An 18,810-nucleotide genomic window follows, 5' to 3' on the forward strand; every position below is an offset into this window, starting at 1 on the left:
AATGATCTCTCATAAAAATGACAACTCATTGACAGGTTGTATTTAGAAGGAACATATTTTGGTTCTGTCTTTAACTTAAACCTCTTACTAGTATTCTTTTATTATTATTTTTTTGACTAAAAGACTTCAGGTGCGCAAAATGAGCAATGCATTTATTTTGCAATCGTAAATACTGGAACTCCGGTCTAAAGCTTTTCTCCTGGTTCAATTTAAACTGCAGTATTTTTTAATACTTTAAGTCACACTACACTTACTGTCTCTGCTGTCTGTGATGTGTGGTGTTGTGTCTGCTTTACTGAATACTGTCCTCTACTCTAAAGGATATTGTTGAATTAATTGTTCTTGAGTGCAAAACAGTAAAAATGTAATATATAAGGGCCTGGTTTATATATGGGGCTTAGATTAAGCCAGGAATAGGCTTTAGTTCAATTAGGACGTTCAAGTAGCTTAACAAATGTGCCTTAGAAAAAGCATTACTGATGTACATCTTGAGACAAAACAATGGCACATATTTTAAGATATGTCAGTGCAAGTTGCTTTCAGTTAAAACAGCTCAAACATGCATTTTAGTCTGGGACTACTTTAAGCCTTATCTGTGAAACCGGGAAAAGTTTTTTTTTTATGAACAAAGATAAGAGATTAATAATTACTGACACTTAAATCGATACATTTAAATTGATGTACAACAGGGGAAATGATTCAAAGATTCATCACAAGGGGATTTGTCTTCTGTTTTACTTTATTAGAATTAAGAGCATCATATAAGACAGCTTAATTGTTAATGCAAATTTCTTAAAAATTAAACATGTTAAAAAAAATGAACAATCATGAATCATGTTGTCTTTTTACATGTATTGCTTTCCGGTAAAAGTAACATTACAGTAGCAAGGCAGAACAAATTTTTCATGATGCCGCATGATAATAATGAAAAAAATGACAGATCATAGAAAGAAGGTTACTGAGTTAATTCTTGGGTTAAGAATCAAGTTAAATCACTCCTTTGAGTATGCAGATCATTGCCACAACTGCATCACTATAAGTCACGATCATCGATCATTTTAAGGGCACTCTTCACCCAGCTCAGCACAGGGTTCACACAGATACGAAGACCCTTCTGTGTGACAAGACTGTTGGAAAGAAAAGATCACAGTTTACAAACATACACAAAACTATTCATTTCTATTCCGCAATATTTATGATGACAAATTACACATTATGAAAGTTTAGTACAATTATTTGCCTCTATTGTTTACAGAAAGAGGAATTTAAATTAAAACAGGCAATTGGCAAAACTCACATGACTCCAGCTTTATTGCAATCCACTCTCGTCTCCGTGTAGGAAATAACTTTAGTGATGGGGATTTTTCTTTGATAATATTGAAAACAGCATTCGTCTGGCATATTGGCATCTGTGTTGAAAAAAGTAATTTACTTATGTAATAAATTGATTTCTCATAAACATTAATCATCTAAGTTAATATAAACATAGTAAAAAAAACATTGCATCACTAATTCACTCTTAGAAAAGAGTTTCACACTGACAAATAAATGTTTGTCGATACATGTTAATTCACATCATTGACCAGATAATGAAGGATTTGTTTGACTTACTGTTGGCCAGTACACCAGACTGGAGGAATGCAACCGCCAGAAGTCCAACAAAAAGACAAAGACAATAATGACGCATGACTGCAGATTTTGCTTCTCGAGATATTACTGATAACAATAGGAGAGTGGCCAACACACTTCACCATGGACTTTAAAGGGAGAAGGGGAGGGGGCGAGTGTGGTTTTGGTAAGGGGGCAGGTTATAGGTGAGAAAATGTTCCACTGCGAATCATAACTGAAAAAAAGAGTGCTCACAGGAAACAGTTATGCGGTTATTTCATGTAGCACAACTGCAGCTCACATGACTCACCATCTTAATTTTAAGTCTATAGTGCCATTATTCTCAATGTGAACATTAATAAGGTGATGAGACAATGGACCATAAATATATATAAGTTTATTTCTATATTGACACAACAAAAGCAAAGGCAGGATTATATGACAAAAGGACATAGTCAAAACGTGTTGTGTGAGCTGCATCAATGCATGCTCAAATAACATCTGAAAGCCTCAAGTGTGGGGTTGCATGCACACAGTCTGCATTTGAATGCTCATACAGTGTTGAAATGGATGGGGGAAAAAAGCTAGTTCTGACTGGCAAACTATTCATACATAGGCATAGATACACTGAACATTCTGCTGTCTTCATCTTACCACCCGATTCGGTTAATTCCCACATAAACAATACATGAACATAACAAATACAATGCACAATACATTATTGCACTTCATTATCAACATTTCCCGTGTTCCTGGATGCCCTATGCCCTTCTAAACATGAATTGTTCATGATGATGTACGCACTCAAGTACTCACAACATAACATGACATTGGTTATACACACAAGTCAGCTCTGTCATTACAATTAAGATTGTAATGACTTTTTTTTTTTTATTGTACATTAAGTCATAAGCAGCTGATTGCACAACCAGACACATATGACGTCTTTTGAAATCTTTTTTGAGTTATGTATATATTTTCATAAGTTACTTCAAAGATTGGGAAAGAGAGAAAAAAGCCACTAACAAAGCCAACAACTCCTGGTGCTTGATCCCAGATGTACAAGTTGTTATTAACAGTTTTTTTTTTAATTGTTATACATAGATTGTTAATATCGTAAGTTGAGGGCAATGAATAATCAGATTGCTGGTAATGCAAACAGCCAACATTAACATGAAATTAATTCCTGGGGTTCTTATTTGGTAATGAACAAGAAACAAAACATGAAATAGCAGAGAGCATATAGTATAAAAGACCTATGAAATCTATGAAAAAAAAAAAAAAATTGTGCAAAGCAGCTTATTGCAGTAGTTTGGTTTAAACCACAAAAAATGTGGGAGGTTTTCCTTTGATCACAGTGATCACACAGCAGCAAAATCTCACCACATTATCTTGATAATATCTATAAACTTATGACAGAGTGTGCAAGATAACACGTGCCATTCAATATTCTTTGCAGTGCCTTCATAGATTGTTTACATATTACTGTGTGTACATGTGAACATGCATTGCACACATATGATATACACAATTTCCAAGGGGATTAAGATCTTTTTCTCACACAAAATAAATAAGCATCTGGATGTTTAACGTTATACTGTCAAACCAAAACATTTCTCCATAAAATTCTCAATGAAAAATATTCACAAAAATGACAAACTTAAAAAAGTGAAAAACGCTGTTATTGCTGTTACATTGTGGTCCCATAAATTAGGCCGTTTTAGTGCATGTTATTTACATGAAACAAGACCATGAAGTACTCTATTTGTTAAAAATCTATTTTGTATTCATAATACGTTTTGCCTGATTTGAATCTTAATAATGCATTAATAATTTACTGCAGTTTCTTTGTTATTAACAAAGACAATATGTCAAACATAAAGTAAATGATGACAGAATCTCTGAACAGGTTCTCCTACGTAATCTTTCATCAACTTTCTACTCAACACTTCAACCACTATGCACCGCAATGTTAAAGCCACATTCATCTCACTAAATTCCTGTTGTGTAGGCATGAACGAAGCCAAACTTCAGAAATGGGTGTATCAGAAACAGCATGTTTGGTTTTAAACTGGCACAGTATTTTCTATAAAAAGAAAGAAAAGGGAGAAAGAATCCAATAGCAATACCACAACACACTAATATCTTTCAGTACCCACTCAAATCTATGAATAAAGACGTTTGTGAGATAGAGGACAGAAGGAGTAAGAGGTAGAATAAATGATAGTTCTTGATAAGAAACTTAGATTAAAAAAGTGAGCAAAAAGCCTTACAAACAGTGTGTGGGATTGACTGACATTGCATCCTAGCAAAACAAATTAACCTCATGCTTTGAGCACTTCCAGTTTTTTACCACATAAAACTCCCTTTGAGACTCCAAGATTTTTAAGGACACGGAGGTAATTTGAAGTCAGTATGCTTCCACACATTAAAAACAACACCAACAAACAAACAAAAACAATCTCAGAAAAACACAGCAAAATATATATTACTTTATTTCGCTTAAAATGGAAATGCCACGTTTAAGCTGAGCGAGAGAAAAGGATAAAGCCAAAGATAAAGGGTGAAGGAGTAAATAGTGGACAGAGACATGGAATAGTTAGAGCTTCACAAGCTCACATTGCCACACCTAACTGAGAGATGGAGTGTACATTCATGTGATGTGTTGTCTCCGTTCCAGCCCTGCGAGATCAGTTTGTATTCCCAAGCATCCGTTTGTATGGAAGAGGACACAGAGTGGCCACTGGAACTGATATTCTCTGATGAGGTACCAGAGGTATGCAGGAATACCAATGCACAGTCAACATGGGTTTCTCTCTTAGTCTCTGTAAGGTGGAAGAGAACACACGAGGATGCATCCTTAGCGTTTCAGTAGTGGACTGCCCCGGTCTTGTCCTTTCTGCAAAGCCTGAAGAACCTAGAGGAACAAACGAGGAGAAAAAAAAAGACTAGTAGAGTCCCATCAGATTGACCATTTATATATATATATATATATATATATATATATATATATATATATATTTGTTAAAATGTTAAATAAACTTCTTAAAAGCATTTTTGTTTTTCGCATAAGGCTATAACATAAAATGTGTTTTTTTTTTTAAATTAAGAAATACTTTTATTCAGCAAGGACAAGTTAAATTGATTAAAAGCGAAAGTAAAGGCATAAGTAGTGTAACAAAGATTCCAATTTCTAATAAATACTGTTATTTTGAACTTTCTATTCATCAAAATATCCTGAAAGATGTATCAAGATGTCCACAAAAATATTAAGCAGCACAACATCAATTTAACAAGTCAGAAATCAGAAATGTTTCTTGAGCAGCAAACCATCATGTTAGAATGATTTCTGAAGGATCATGAGACACTGAAGACTGGAGTAACGATGCTAAAAATTCCGCTTTACCATCACAGGAATAAATTACACTCTAAAATATTTTTTAATAGAAAACAGTTACTTTAAATTGTAATATTTTCACAATATTATAGTTTTTACCGTATTTTTATCAATTAAATGCAGCATTGGGAAGCATAAGATACTTTTTTCAAAAGCATTAAAAAAATCTTACAGACCCCAAACGTTTGAATGGTAGTACTGTAACTATATATATATCATTCTGCATAATTCAGTGTATATGCAATCATTTCAATGCATGTGACGTGTTTATGTGTGATTGTTTAGAAAAAGATGCATACTTGTGGCCATTTCTTGTTCTTGCTGTTCATGTTGATGGTGGTTATGCTGGAGAAGATCTCCTCAGCAGAGATACAGTCCGGCAGGCGTGTCAGGAACTGAGCGATGTGGATGAAGTCCATGTGTGTGAGGATGTCCTCATAAAGATGCAGGATACCCAGTGCAGTGCGGAAGAGAAACTCCTCACCATCACGACAGAACACGTCCCACACACGACACGCAATGTCCAGTGGGAGTGATTTACTGTACAAGGTGAAGATCCTACACAGACCAAAAAAGAAGACCTCTGATAAATAAATCTATACCTCACAAGACTCAGGGGTACGTTTATGAACTGAACTTTTCAAGAAACAAAGTAACTCACCAGTCAATTAAATAAATATCAGAGGACAGATTGTTATTTTTGAAATGTGCAAAAAGCTTTGGTAGATTTTCTTCAAAGAACACTTCAAATGCTGCAAAGTATGTCAACATCTAGGGAAGATAAAAAAAGGAGCATATACAGAGTTTTTTCTAATTACGATCTTATTGATTGCACATCTTAAAAAACTGCTCATAAAACTCACAAGGCTGTGGTCCACTCTGTAGAAAGCCATTTGACAAGGCTTGTTCAACAAATTGGCAAATGCAATGAAGGCATCAGCAGTGTTCATGTTGAGAATTAACACTGCTGCTATAAAGGACATTCCCTGCACCTACACAAGAAAACAGATGGGAAAAAAAATGACAAATACATAACAGACATGTTTGAGGATTTATCTCTAAAGTCAACATGAAACAGAATAGTCTTTTCTTCCCTATTGTGACATACAGTGAGGAAACTAAGTATTTGAACACCCTGCTATTTTGCACGTTCTCCCACTTAGAAATCATGGAGAGGTCTGAAATTGTCATCGTAGGTGCATGTCCACTGTGAGAGACATAATCTAAAAAAAAAAATCCAGAAATCACAATGTATGATTTTTTAACTATTTATTTGTGTGATACAGCTGCAAATAAGTATTTGAACACCTGAGAAAATCAATGTTAATATTTGGTACAGTAGCCTTTGTTTGCAATTACAGAGGTCAAACGTTTCCTGTAGTTTTTCACCAGGTTTGCACACACTGCAGGAGGGCTTTTGGCCCACTCCTCCACACAGATCTTCTCTAGATCAGTCAGGTTTCTGGGCTGTCGCTGAGAAACACGGAGTTTGAGCTCCCTCCAAAGATTCTCTATTGGGTTTAGGTCTGGAGACTGGCTAGGCCATGCCAGAACCTTGATATGCTTCTTACAGAGCCACTCCTTGGTTATCCTGGCTGTGTGCTTCGGGTCATTAAGACCCAGCCTCGACCCATCTTCAATGCTCTAACTGAGGGAAGGAGGTTGTTCCCCAAAATCTCGCAATACATGGCCCCGGTCATCCTCTCCTTAATACAGTGCAGTCGCCCTGTCCCATGTGCAGAAAAACACCCCCAAAGCATGATGCTACCACCCCCATGCTTCACAGTAGGGATGGTGTTCTTGGGATAGTACTCATCATTCTTCTTCCTCCAAACACGTTTAGTGGAATTATGACCAAAAAGTTCTATTTTGGTCTCATCTGACCACATGACTTTCTCCCATGATCATCCAAATGGTCATTGGCAAACTTAAGATGGGCCTTGACATGTGCTGGTTTAAGCAGGGGAACCATCCGTGCCATGCATGATTTCAAACCATGACGTCTTAGTGTATTACCAACAGTAACCTTGGAAACGGTGGTCCCAGCTCTTTTCAGGTCATTGACCAGCTCCTCCCGTGTAGTTCTGGGCTGATTTCTCACCTTTCTTAGGATCATTGAGACCCCACGAGGTGAGATCTTGCATGGAGCCCCAGTCCGAGGGAGATTGACAGTCATGTTTAGCTTCTTCCATTTTCTAATGATTGCTCCAACAGTGGACCTTTTTTCACCAAGCTGCTTGGCAATTTTCCCGTAGCCTTTTCCAGCCTTGTGGAGGTGTACAATTTTGTCTCTAGTGTCTTTGGACAGCTCTTTGGTCTTGGCCATGTTAGTAGTTGGATTCTTACTGATTGTATGGGGTGGACAGGTGTCTTTATGCAGCTAACGACCTCAAACAGGTGCATCTAATTTAAGATAATAAATGGAGTGGAGGTGGACATTTTAAAGGCAGACTAACAGGTCTTTGAGGGTCAGAATTCTAGCTGATAGACAGGTGTTCAAATACTTTTTTTGCAGCTGTATCATACAAATAAATAGTTAAAAAATCATATATTGTGATCTCTGGATTTTTTTTTTTAGATTATGTCTCTCACAGTGGACATGCACCTACGATGACAATTTCAGACCCCTCCATGATTTCCAAGTGGGAGAACTTGCAAAATAGCAGGGTGTTCAAATACTTATTTTCCTCACTGTATAAGTGAAGTGGCTTATCGAACATGAAAACAAAAAAAATGTAGGGTGAGAATTTGTCCCTTCTGTCCATTGGGAATTGATTGGATTATTGTAGCTTGCTATTGCCGTTCTTTGTTCTTTTCTCTAAGAAAAGCTTAACTCCAAGTCCTCCAGAGTCGCGGCCAAAGCCGATTTGAGAGACCGCTGTTCGCCAGCAGCAGCCGCCATTCTTTGTTTTCAAGTAGCAGGGAACCGTCGAAACTCTGTCGTCATTATGTTAAGCCCGCCCGCCAACTCTATACATGATGTGATTGGCCTGACTAGAGTTTGGTTTTTCCAGCTCGAAAGCCAACGGAGAGTTGCTAGACCACCCTGGCTGCAAAATAAAATTTGCTGCCACTAGGGTGCATCTAGATTTCTAGGCTAGGGAGGGGGTTATTTTGATTTAAGATTACGAGTGTACATGAATAAAAAAAAAAAAAAAAAAAAAAAAAAAAAATGAATTATAACAGACACTGCAATATTCAATAAAAACACAAAGGAATTGTCCATTTGGATTTCATTGTGACTTTAATGCTGAGCTGATAAATGAGTGATGTTTATCAGCTCAAAAATAGCATCTACTAGGGGTGTAAAAATGTATCGTGTCACAATATATCGCAATACAAAAATGCAAAAATATGTATCGTGGATAGTGACAAAATGTTTTGTGAATAGTTCACCCAAAATGAAAATTACTGTGTGTGAAAAATTTCAAGTTTACAGAGTAATGTCAGTACTACATTAAACTACTATATATAAATGTTGAATATATTGTATAATAATGCAATGGGGGAATATTTGTGGGTCCTGATAATGCCAAATTGCATTATTATACATTATAATGCAAAAAGTCTTATGTTACCAGTAAAAAGTGGCCTACATTATTTTAAACATATCTAGTCAGTGAAAGAGTGCAAGCATATTCATCTAAAATAATTCTGGTTTCAGCATCAGAATCATAAATATTTTTATTTTGGTGTCACTATTGTCCTATGCATTGGGTTACCAGCACCAAATCCAAGCCTATTCATTTCCACCCCCAATGTAATACCAAATGTAGTATTTTAATCAACAGGTCATTTTTTGTTAAACTTTTACCATATGTCTTGGAGTATCGCAATAATATTGTATTGTGTGTTCAGTATCGTGATATGTATCGAATTGTGACATGAGGGTATCGTTACACTCCTAGCATCTACTCTTAATAAAAAAAAACCACACACGTTACCCCTTATACTACAGGGCCGTTGAATGCTTGAATCTGATTGGTTGACGAACGTTTTAAGGTGTGCATTATTTTCAGGGAAACGCACGGCTAAAGTAGTTCCAGGCAGGTCTTGACCGCATTACAGTTCCATATCACTTCGCGTAGTCAACCGTAATAACGGAAAATAGGATACAATTCATAACAAGAAAAAACATTTAGCCCCATGCGCTTGATCTGCAATTTTCAATGTCTAGCTTCACAATCAATGGAAACATGCAGTTTAATTTGAATAAATAAAGTATATAGTCCTATCTATAATCAATAGAAAATTAAACTGAATATAGGCTAAATAAATGGATAGTCCTGCAGCACGGATTTTTATTGCAGATAATATAACAAATAAATAATTATTGATAGGCCTTAGTACTTGTTAAAAGGCTTTTTTTTCATTTATTTGACTAGTCTACTGTCATCTGTCAATAATAGAAAAAAAAAGAATGAACGAATTAATTAAAACGAATTGAATTAATAAATAAATAATAATATTGACGCACATGCTTTTCTGTCTCATTATTGCAACATCTCTCTCTAATAATTGCATAAAGCCGAGCCGAGGACACACTTTAAGGCCGGTTATGAATGTAATTTGATGACTGATCATGCCCAAACGCGTGTTCAGCGCGTTCAGTCTGTGTTCAAAGTCGGTGTTTAAAATATGCTGCGATGAAAACAGTCACGAATGTGTCAGCTAGTCGTGTGTGCCCAGCATTAGTCTGCTATCAGTGGCTCAAATAATTGACGACAGGCCATTGAATTATTAGAAAAATAATGCACACCCGAGGTGAACGGCCACTCCGCTTCACGGCGTGACCGTATTACCACCTCGGGTGTGCATTATTTTTCTAATAATTCAATGGCCTGTCGTCAATTATTCCTTACATAAATGTCAGATCAGTGCCACCTTTCTATATTCAACCTGATAACAAGCATAGTAACGCAGAGTAACCACACTGTTCCCTGATAACTGTCTTGTTCAACAGGTATGTGTTGTTTAAAGGGTCAAATGAAAATGATTTTTTCTCTCAAAAGATTCTTAATGCAGAAGTACTAAACTAGGCAGCTAAATTATATTACAGACATTCTCATTTAAATTGTTGCATCATACCAGTGGAGGTGTTTTTGGGAGTATGACAAAGAGTTTTTACAATGTGACCTTTACACCCAGCTTCTAAGTCGAGATGTAAGTGCAAGAGCACTTTGGCCAAACTAATGATATTGTGGTGCAGTGAGCAGGATGTGAGCAGGATGTAAGAGAGCTGTGCAGCACACATTGCTGTGGCGTTGTGCAGCAGAATAAGGTCTAGGGTTCTGTGAATAATGTGCGTAATAGCTGGAACAATATTGCTCATCATACCCCAGCAAACCAGCTGTACAACACAACATCTATGTCAGTTTCTGTTTTACTCTGTAAAGATCTCTTCATATGAGTCAATACTCAAGCAAACTAAGGTTAAGAAGGGGTTTTGCTTGTAAACAGTGCAGTGGTGCATTGGTGGTTTTAAAAACTAGACATTACTTGAGTAAACAAGATGTGTACTTACATATCCCACATCGGGACGATAGCAAGTGTAAGCTCCCAGAATGCTGTGCAATACATCATGGTATGGGCCTCCCTGAAAATAAACGCAAAATCAAACAAACAAAAAATACGATACATTCGTCAGCAGATGATATAAAACACCAGAAACAGCAATGCACCCTACCTGTTGGAATATACAGAGATTGGGAAAGGTTCTGGAAATGTCTAACTTGATCAGTTCTAGACTGGCCTCTCGATCAGCATGAGACAAACCTGTATCTAAAAATTAAGCAATTATTAGTTACAAAAGAACATAAGAGCTGGAAAAGAGTTTAACAGAAAGAAGTTAAAACAAAATAGCATAAAAGAGGATAATAAAGATTGCTTTATATGAGGTAAAAGAAGCAATTCCAGCAATAGTGCAAGGAGAGAAACAAAGCTTAAATAATGGAAAACTGAAAAAGAAAAATGCATAACAATCACCTTCAATCTCTGTTTCTGCAGCAGCCGTTGGGGCTACAAAGGCATTCCACTTTTCCTTAGCTCTTGCCAAACAGATGTCATACAGCTCTATTTAAAACACACACAAACGTAGAAAAAAGTATGTGTTATTTAAATGTTAATGTAAATATGAAATCATTATTTGCTTTCTAATTAGACCCCCATAGTCAAGTCAAGTTACATTTATTTATATAGCGCTTTTTACAATACAGATTGTTTCAAAGCAGCTTTACAGAGATAAAAAAAAATAATGCAACAAAGTTTGTTTCCAAAAGAAAATAGCATCACAGTCCAGCTTAAGTAATTTCAGTGAGGTTTCATTTTTGTTGTAAAAAAATTAGGCAATTCATATATATAGCTGCTTTGGAGAAAACCATGATGTCATCGCCCGGCCTTAGTGATAGAGTAACGTTATTACATGTAACTTTTTATGAATAAAATTTGCTCTCATCTAAATGACTAGAAGAGTGTTTCTGATTTATGAGTGTTTATTGACTAAATATAAAAAAGTAAGTGCATTGTTTAAATACAGGGAATGTATAAACAATAATGTAAAACTAAGTTCTCATAACATAACTACCTAGCTGTCCTCATCAAGAATCATTTGCTATTCAACATTATAGCTCCTAAACTTTCTTTATTTCAACACTCATGATTACAACCAATGACTGTTGCAAAAAAAACCCCATTAAAACCACAACACAGTTCTCACAGTAAACACCCACAAAAACATTGTTACTGCTGCTTTGATTACCATATGATGTCAATGCAGCGTTCAAATAAATTGTTTTGCCAATTTATGATATAAATTACGCATGCAATGGGTTTTTGTTAACGGGGCAATTGTAATGTGGGAGAAAAGTTTCAAATGAAAGACTAATCAAACCACAGGATGCTGCTTGTGAAATACCATGAAAAAAAAAATACAAAGAAGGGCTGCACGATTTTGAAGAAAATACAATATTAAATAATGATATTCAATATGCGCTACAATAATACTTTAAGTGTGTAAAATAAATTTAAATTATATTTAAATATATTTAAAAACTGAAAGTGATATAACCAACATACATGTTTCACATTCTTTTTGTGAGAAGAAAGCATCCCTACAACTTCTGAAACTGAACAGCAGAGGTTTAATGTAGCATTACATAAAAGTAAGTGTCATTTTAACGTCAGTGCAAACCAGGTGGTTTAGGTTTTCAGGTAGGCTACATTAGGCTTATTTAACAACAGAAATTGAATAATCACATCTAAAAATAAAAGACTCCTTAGTTTTCACTGTATGAATTAAATATACACTGATTCTTATTAAAGCTACAAAAGTTATCGCATCAAGAGCAGCGAGTGATTTCCTCTTGGTCTTTTGTTGTTTGATTATTTGATAGCCGTGGGAACATAATTTGAGCAGGGGGAGCTGAGAAAAAGAGGCAGGGTGATTGCATTACTTGACCACCGCCCCTACCATCGTATTGCATTTTTATAGAAATAAAAACAATTTAGTTTGGTTGGACAACGGACGCAAAGTGAGGCCCTTCTGCTCCATAGAGCAAGAGAAGCAGCGCAGTGCCGCAGGAGTCACGTGACGAAAGTGATGCGTGATGACTGACAGGACGATAGCGGAGGCAAAAGCACAAGAACATTTTTGTTAATAAAAGTAGAATTTCTTCCTTTAATATAAGTGAGTTTGTCTTTGTTTTACTGTTGATGTATTTTCATAAAAAAAAACAAAAAAAAAAAAAAAACACACACACAAACTAAGCATTCGTTTTAAGTAAGGAGAAAATCCAAAGCAATATCATGTCATATTAAAATAAGCAATTTTGTCATTGTACTTTTTTATTGTTGATGTGATTTTATTACAACCCCATTTTCAGAATAGTTGGGACGTTTTGTAAAATGCAATAAGATGCAAGAATCTCTGATTTGTTAATTCTCTTGAACCTATATTTAACTGACAAATGAAAAACTTAAAATAAAATATTTCCATTGTTTTCACTGACCAACTTATTTTTATTTTGTAAATATAAACACGTTTTGATTTTGGTGGCTGCAACACACTCCAGAAAAGTTGGGACAGACGCATGTTCACCACTGTCACATTACCTTTCCTTTTTATTACACTTCTTAATAATTTGGGAATTTGAGGATACTAATTGTTGAAGTGTTGAAAGTGGAATATTTGCCCAATCTCGCCTGATACAAGACAGCTGCTCAACAGTCCGTGGTCGTCACTGTCTGATTCTCCTTTTCATGATGGGTGATCATACATTTTCAATAAGAGAAAGATATGGACTGCAGGCAGGCAGTCAGGCACATCCCTTCTATGGTAAAGAGTGTGTAGAAACCACTCAGTTTTAGAATGTGCAGAATGAGGCCTGGCATTGTCTTGCTTCCCAGGAAAGATGTCATCTTGATGGCAGTTTATGTCTCTGTACAATCCAAATATATGCCTCCATGTCAGTGGTACCATCACACAAACGCAAGTCACCCATGCCGTTTGCACAGATGCACCCCAATACCAGGACAGATGTTTGCCTTTGCACCTGTCACTGATGAAAGTCTGGTTGGTCCCTCTCGTTGTTGAAAAAAACAACCTGAAACATGGTCTCATCTGACCACAGCATACATTTCCACTGTGTTTTAGACCATCTGAGATGAGCTCGGGCCCACAGAACTCGCTGGCATCTCCGTATATAACTGATGTATAGCTTTCTCCTTGAGTTACAGAGATTCAAGTGGCATTTCTTGATGCAGCGTCAGACTCTGTTAAGTGAAAACGGTTTTCCAAAGTACTCCCGAGTATGTGGCTGTATTTAACAGAGTAGCATGAGGGTTTCTCATGCAGTGCTCGAAGGTGACGCACATTCAACGGAGGTCTCCAGCCTTGCCCTACACAGACTGAGATTTCTCTGGATTCCCTGAATCTTTTCACAATATTATGCATGGCAGATGGTGAAATACATAAATTCTTTGCAATCTTGCATTGAGAAATGTGATTTTTTAATTATTTGACAATTCTCTCCGTGATATTTGGCACAAAGTGGTGAGCCATGACACATCTTTGCTTGAAAAGACCGAGAAGGTCTTTTATACCCAATTACGATTCACTCACCTATTACCAATTCACCTACTCATTGTGGACTGTTGGATAATTGTTGGAAAAGAGTTGGATAATCTAACCTTTATAATCTTTTCACTTTTATTTTGCCTCTGTCCCAACTTTTTTGTAGTGTGTTGCAGCCATCAATATACACATTTGTTTAAATTTACAAAATACAATTATGTTGGTCAGTGAAAACATTGGAAAACTTTTCTTTGTACTTTTGTCAGTTAAAAAAAGGTTCAAGAGAATTAACAAAATCATAAATGTCTATGTTTATTAGGCCTATAAACAAATTTGACATTGTACTACTTTATTGTGGATGTGTTTTTATTGATAATAATGAACCACAAACTAAGTATTCGTTTTAAAGTAAGGGGAAAATCCAAAGACCTTTCATTTATTTGTGTTACAAAGTGGGCATACCATGTCATCAGTCTTATGTGTTTTGTTAATTAAAGTTCTCTGTTTCATATAAGCGAGTTTGCCATTGTACTATTTTATTGTTGTTGTGTTTTTTCATTAAGAATAGTACTGAATTAAGCATTAATTTTGTTTCAAGAAAAGGAAATATCTAAAATTAAAAAAAAAAACTTAACTCTTTCTTGAGCTCTACGCCAGGGGGTGCGGCAGCACCCTCAGCACCCCTACTTCCCGCGGTATTGTAGGCTGCTGTCACTTTAAGAGCTGCACGGATCCAATATACTGTTACATCCGCTCTTTCTTTCTCAACTATTTACTCCACTTAAGACATAGTTGACTGTGTTGACGTGAATACTCGCCAAGACAGGCATTTTGACATACTTTGTGTATTTTTTCATATAAACTGTGAAAGAGAACTGAATTAAGCATCACGCTCTGTCCAGACCGATAGGCATCTTCCTACAACGCATGAGTACTTTGCTTATAGCGCTTAACGTTAAGCATGTCACACGTATGTAACAGTCATGTATCCAGTCTATTCTCCGCTGTCTGCATTGACCTAAAGCTTAGACTTTTCATCATCTTTTGAAGTATTAAAATCATTCAGTTATTGTAAGCCATTTCGATATGCATATCGTGATGTACATTTGCGATATTTCGATATATCGTGCAGCCCTAATGCAAAGCGATTTATATAATTAGCCACAAAATACACATTTAAATTTTTTTTTAGATTTGGTATTCTTTTTCATTCATAAATTAAAAAATAAATCTAAAGTGATTGTCCAAAGTGTAAAAGTCTTTTTTAGTCTTTTCCTGTATGTGCTTATATGCGGTATGCATGGGTTTTGTGTGTAAAAACATACAAAACACACATTCATACCATCTGTGATGTTCAGGTCATTTCCTATCGCTAGACTCCAGACTTTGCCCCTCACACTTGGTGGCAGACCTTGCCACCATAAATCTCTCACCCGCCTAGATGAACACCTAAAATGGTGAAAAGAAAGACAGAGTGAATTAAGTTATTTCTCTTCAGATATTTGTGTATATATCGTGACTGTGTTTATATCGTTACTGTGTTTCTCTGAGCACATTTTTTAATTCTTACATTGTTTATTTCATTTTTGGACTTTTAGACATTTTAATGTTTTATTTATAGGGACAGAAGAGAGATTATAGGATTTAATAAGTATAAGAACTGGAGCTGAAAATGTTGCAAGCTAAATTCAAACTCACATAGCTTGCACAAGCACCTAAGCTCAAAATATCAGCACAAAATATCATGCACTAACTTCTAATCCATGTCTCTCACTAACCTTACATTGGACAATACACCTCTTGCCAAACATTACTATTTTTAGAATGTTTTTTGGCTACTATATCTATTGACTGTTAATTAATTATATGGAATATCAAGAAGTGACATTTGTTTATGTTGCTATAGAGTGTGTCAATGATTTTTGTGTGCTGACTCACATGCTTTGCCAGTTGGGTAATATCTCTTGACTCCAGGTAAGCGCAGCATTGCCGATGCTTTCCTCTAGTTTACACCTGTCCTCTAGCTGTTTTTTACGTTTCTGGGCCTCTTTCAGCTCTGCACAGAAACACACACAGTGTGAGGAGAGAGAGAATGGTAGTGAAATGGAAATCTATCTCTTTTACAACAGCGCCCTCTAGAGCACACAAAACTAAAGACATAAACAATCAAGCTGTCAAGTTCAAATAAGATCCAACTTTTTGCAACATCTGCCAGTGATGAACTGACAATATTTACTGGCCATAAATATTTCTTACCAGCCATGAAACAGTATTTTTTTAATCATTATGGTTGAAGATATTATTCCTATACACTCTCCAAATATTTTTACTTCCAGATGTGTTGTTGCATGCATATTAACCGTGGACCTTGCGCTCACATAAACAACAAACACATGCATGAAAAGAAAGTCACCTCTCTTCTTGGCCTGAGCCACCATCTCCTCATATTCTTGTCTGTGTTTCTGGGCTTCTTCCTCAGGCTTTGCAGGAAGATTCCTACACAATAGATAAAAAATAACTGTCAATTCACGTTTACATTACTGCCTGTGAGAGTCACATTCTGTCAAACTTTACATCTATCAACTCATTTCTTGATCTTAATGATCCCTATGCTTTAATCCATACTAGTATGCAACATTTCCTGTGCTGCTGTCTGAGAATGGTATAATGATGCATGGAAGATAAGAGGTGATTTCTTTTTGTTTTAGGACAGTGCTATGTAGGGGCGTTTCCTTGGAGCAGGCAAGGGAAGCAGCGTCTCCTCAAAAAAACAAGATGAGAAAATAATCGATATTGCAAAATAAAACAATGCACACATTACAAAACATGACATTAAAAAGTGTAAAAGTCACTTGTTTCTCTAAATTAACATTGCCCAAAAGCAACACTCGCAGGTAAAGTTACAGTGGGAGGCTTCCCCATTGACATAAAACAGACACCCTAATGTTTGATGGGGTGTAATTGAGAATGAATGGGGGAAAGCCACGTGAGAGGAGGCAATGCCTCCATCGCGCTATGATTGGATATGATCGGTTATGATTGGATCTGATCGGTTATAATTGGATATGATTGTTTCGTGTGATAGATCTTACCCCTTGTTTTTGTGTGCACTTCCAAATTGGCCTGTTAACTCTTTTCCCACCAGCGTAAAAAAAAAAAAAAAAAGTTGCTTGCAACATTTTGGTAATTTTCAGAATATTTTGTTGTATGAATATCTGAACATGCAATATCAAAAGAAAGAACAGAGCCTCTGCTTCTAGCTAGTTTCTAGCTTCTCTTTTCATCAATACTTGAATACGGGTAAGTTTCATAAAAAAGCAACATTCTGAGTAAAAAGCTGAGGAAATCGCGTTTTTGTCAAAGACTGCGTCTGGATCAGAATCTGTAAGATGATCAAAACATAGACGGAGTAGATTCGAGTCCATCAACACCCCCAAAGCTTGTACAGCCCTGTAGCTCATCCTGGGTTGACATTTCATTCAGTAACATTAGGCCATTTTGATTTATATGCTGTTTATAGTTAGCATTATTTTTAATATGCATCTGCTTACATATGAGATTGCTCGTTTCTGCTGCTTCTTTTCCTGTGTTTTTTGATTTGGAGAAACTGTACTCGTTCAGGAGATGAGTAATAGCGCCCCCTACCTTATAATAGTAATAACGAGGAAAGATGTAAAAACAGTCGTCAATGGTAGGGAAGCGTTTTCTCATAAATGTAGCAAGTAAACAATTCAGCCATTTAGATATCACCACTTTATATCGCTTCAAAATCAAACTTGAATTGGCCTGAAAACATGATGACTGTGGGGTTTTTAGTGAGCAATCAGCTTGGTGAAATTAAAGGTGGTACTTCGTGTCTGTGACCAGTGTTTACAAGCTTGATGACTGCTGAAAATTGACTATTAAAAAGAAAAGCTGAATATTAGTTCGCAAATAATATAAATTGTTTAAATTGTTACTGCCTTTAGTTATAATGTTTTTAAAAAATGCAAACACCAAACTTGATGATTTATACTTGGTTTTAAATTACATTTAGTGTAAAAATATAATTATATTTGGTCTTTATTTTTTATGCAATGTTTATTTAACCAGGAAAATGAAGTGTAACAGGGACATACATTTACATTTGATTTATATATATAAAAAAAGTGAGGACTTTGATGGCTCATTTTAAAACACCACTGCATACCACTGATGGTACCTCATATTTTTTTTTCTTTTACCGATAATACAGGAATAAGAAGTTTGAGGATAGGAGGGGATAAATGTAACACATTTACAGAGACATAGGCACACACAAAAACACTCACGCTGGACGGTTCTCCAGTATAAGGGCTGTGGTTGAAAGTGGCTCAAAGTCCAGGTTCTTTCTTACATTCTTCTTGGGAGATGTGGAATTGCTTGTGTGTCCACTCCTGCTTTCATATTCCTGTAAAAATAGATAGATAGATAGATAAATAAATAGATAAATAAATAACCTATAATAAATAATAATGTAGTTTTTAAAATAATTTTGATAGTCACTTTTCACCAAAAAACAGTAAATGAAATTTGACAGTGCTGTTTTGAGGTCTATTAAAATTGTTTTTGAAATGTGACATTATTTGTATGACAATACTGCACATTTTTCGCCCATTACTGTAATGTTAAGTTTTTTGTAATTCTCCTTATTCTCAATAAAAAGTCTAATTTACCTCTGATTAATGTAACCATTTTTTGTATTTCATTGAAATCT

General features: G+C 35.8%; 1 protein-coding gene across 2 annotated transcripts in view; it reads right to left on the minus strand.

Moving 5' to 3' along the window:
• Positions 1 to 1,985: 1,985 nt before the first annotated feature.
• tbc1d14 (TBC1 domain family, member 14) overlaps positions 1,986 to 18,810 on the minus strand; it is a 29,474-nt gene continuing 12,649 nt past the window's right edge. For both annotated transcript variants that reach the window (XM_081348882.1, XM_081348883.1), the window contains 11 exons: positions 18,386 to 18,504; positions 16,489 to 16,571; positions 16,014 to 16,131; positions 15,418 to 15,524; positions 10,991 to 11,077; positions 10,692 to 10,786; positions 10,530 to 10,601; positions 5,869 to 5,997; positions 5,667 to 5,776; positions 5,305 to 5,563; positions 1,986 to 4,525 (listed from right to left, as the gene is read on the minus strand). In XM_081348882.1, coding sequence (XP_081205008.1) covers positions 4,469 to 4,525; positions 5,305 to 5,563; positions 5,667 to 5,776; positions 5,869 to 5,997; positions 10,530 to 10,601; positions 10,692 to 10,786; positions 10,991 to 11,077; positions 15,418 to 15,524; positions 16,014 to 16,131; positions 16,489 to 16,571; positions 18,386 to 18,504 — 1,236 coding nt within the window. In that variant the 3' untranslated portion in view covers positions 1,986 to 4,468. The remainder of the gene's footprint in view (positions 4,526 to 5,304; positions 5,564 to 5,666; positions 5,777 to 5,868; positions 5,998 to 10,529; positions 10,602 to 10,691; positions 10,787 to 10,990; positions 11,078 to 15,417; positions 15,525 to 16,013; positions 16,132 to 16,488; positions 16,572 to 18,385; positions 18,505 to 18,810) is intronic.

This window comes from Scardinius erythrophthalmus (assembly GCF_964197995.2).
Source record: "Scardinius erythrophthalmus genome assembly, chromosome: 2".
In the NCBI taxonomy this organism is placed as follows: domain Eukaryota; kingdom Metazoa; phylum Chordata; class Actinopteri; order Cypriniformes; family Leuciscidae; genus Scardinius; species Scardinius erythrophthalmus.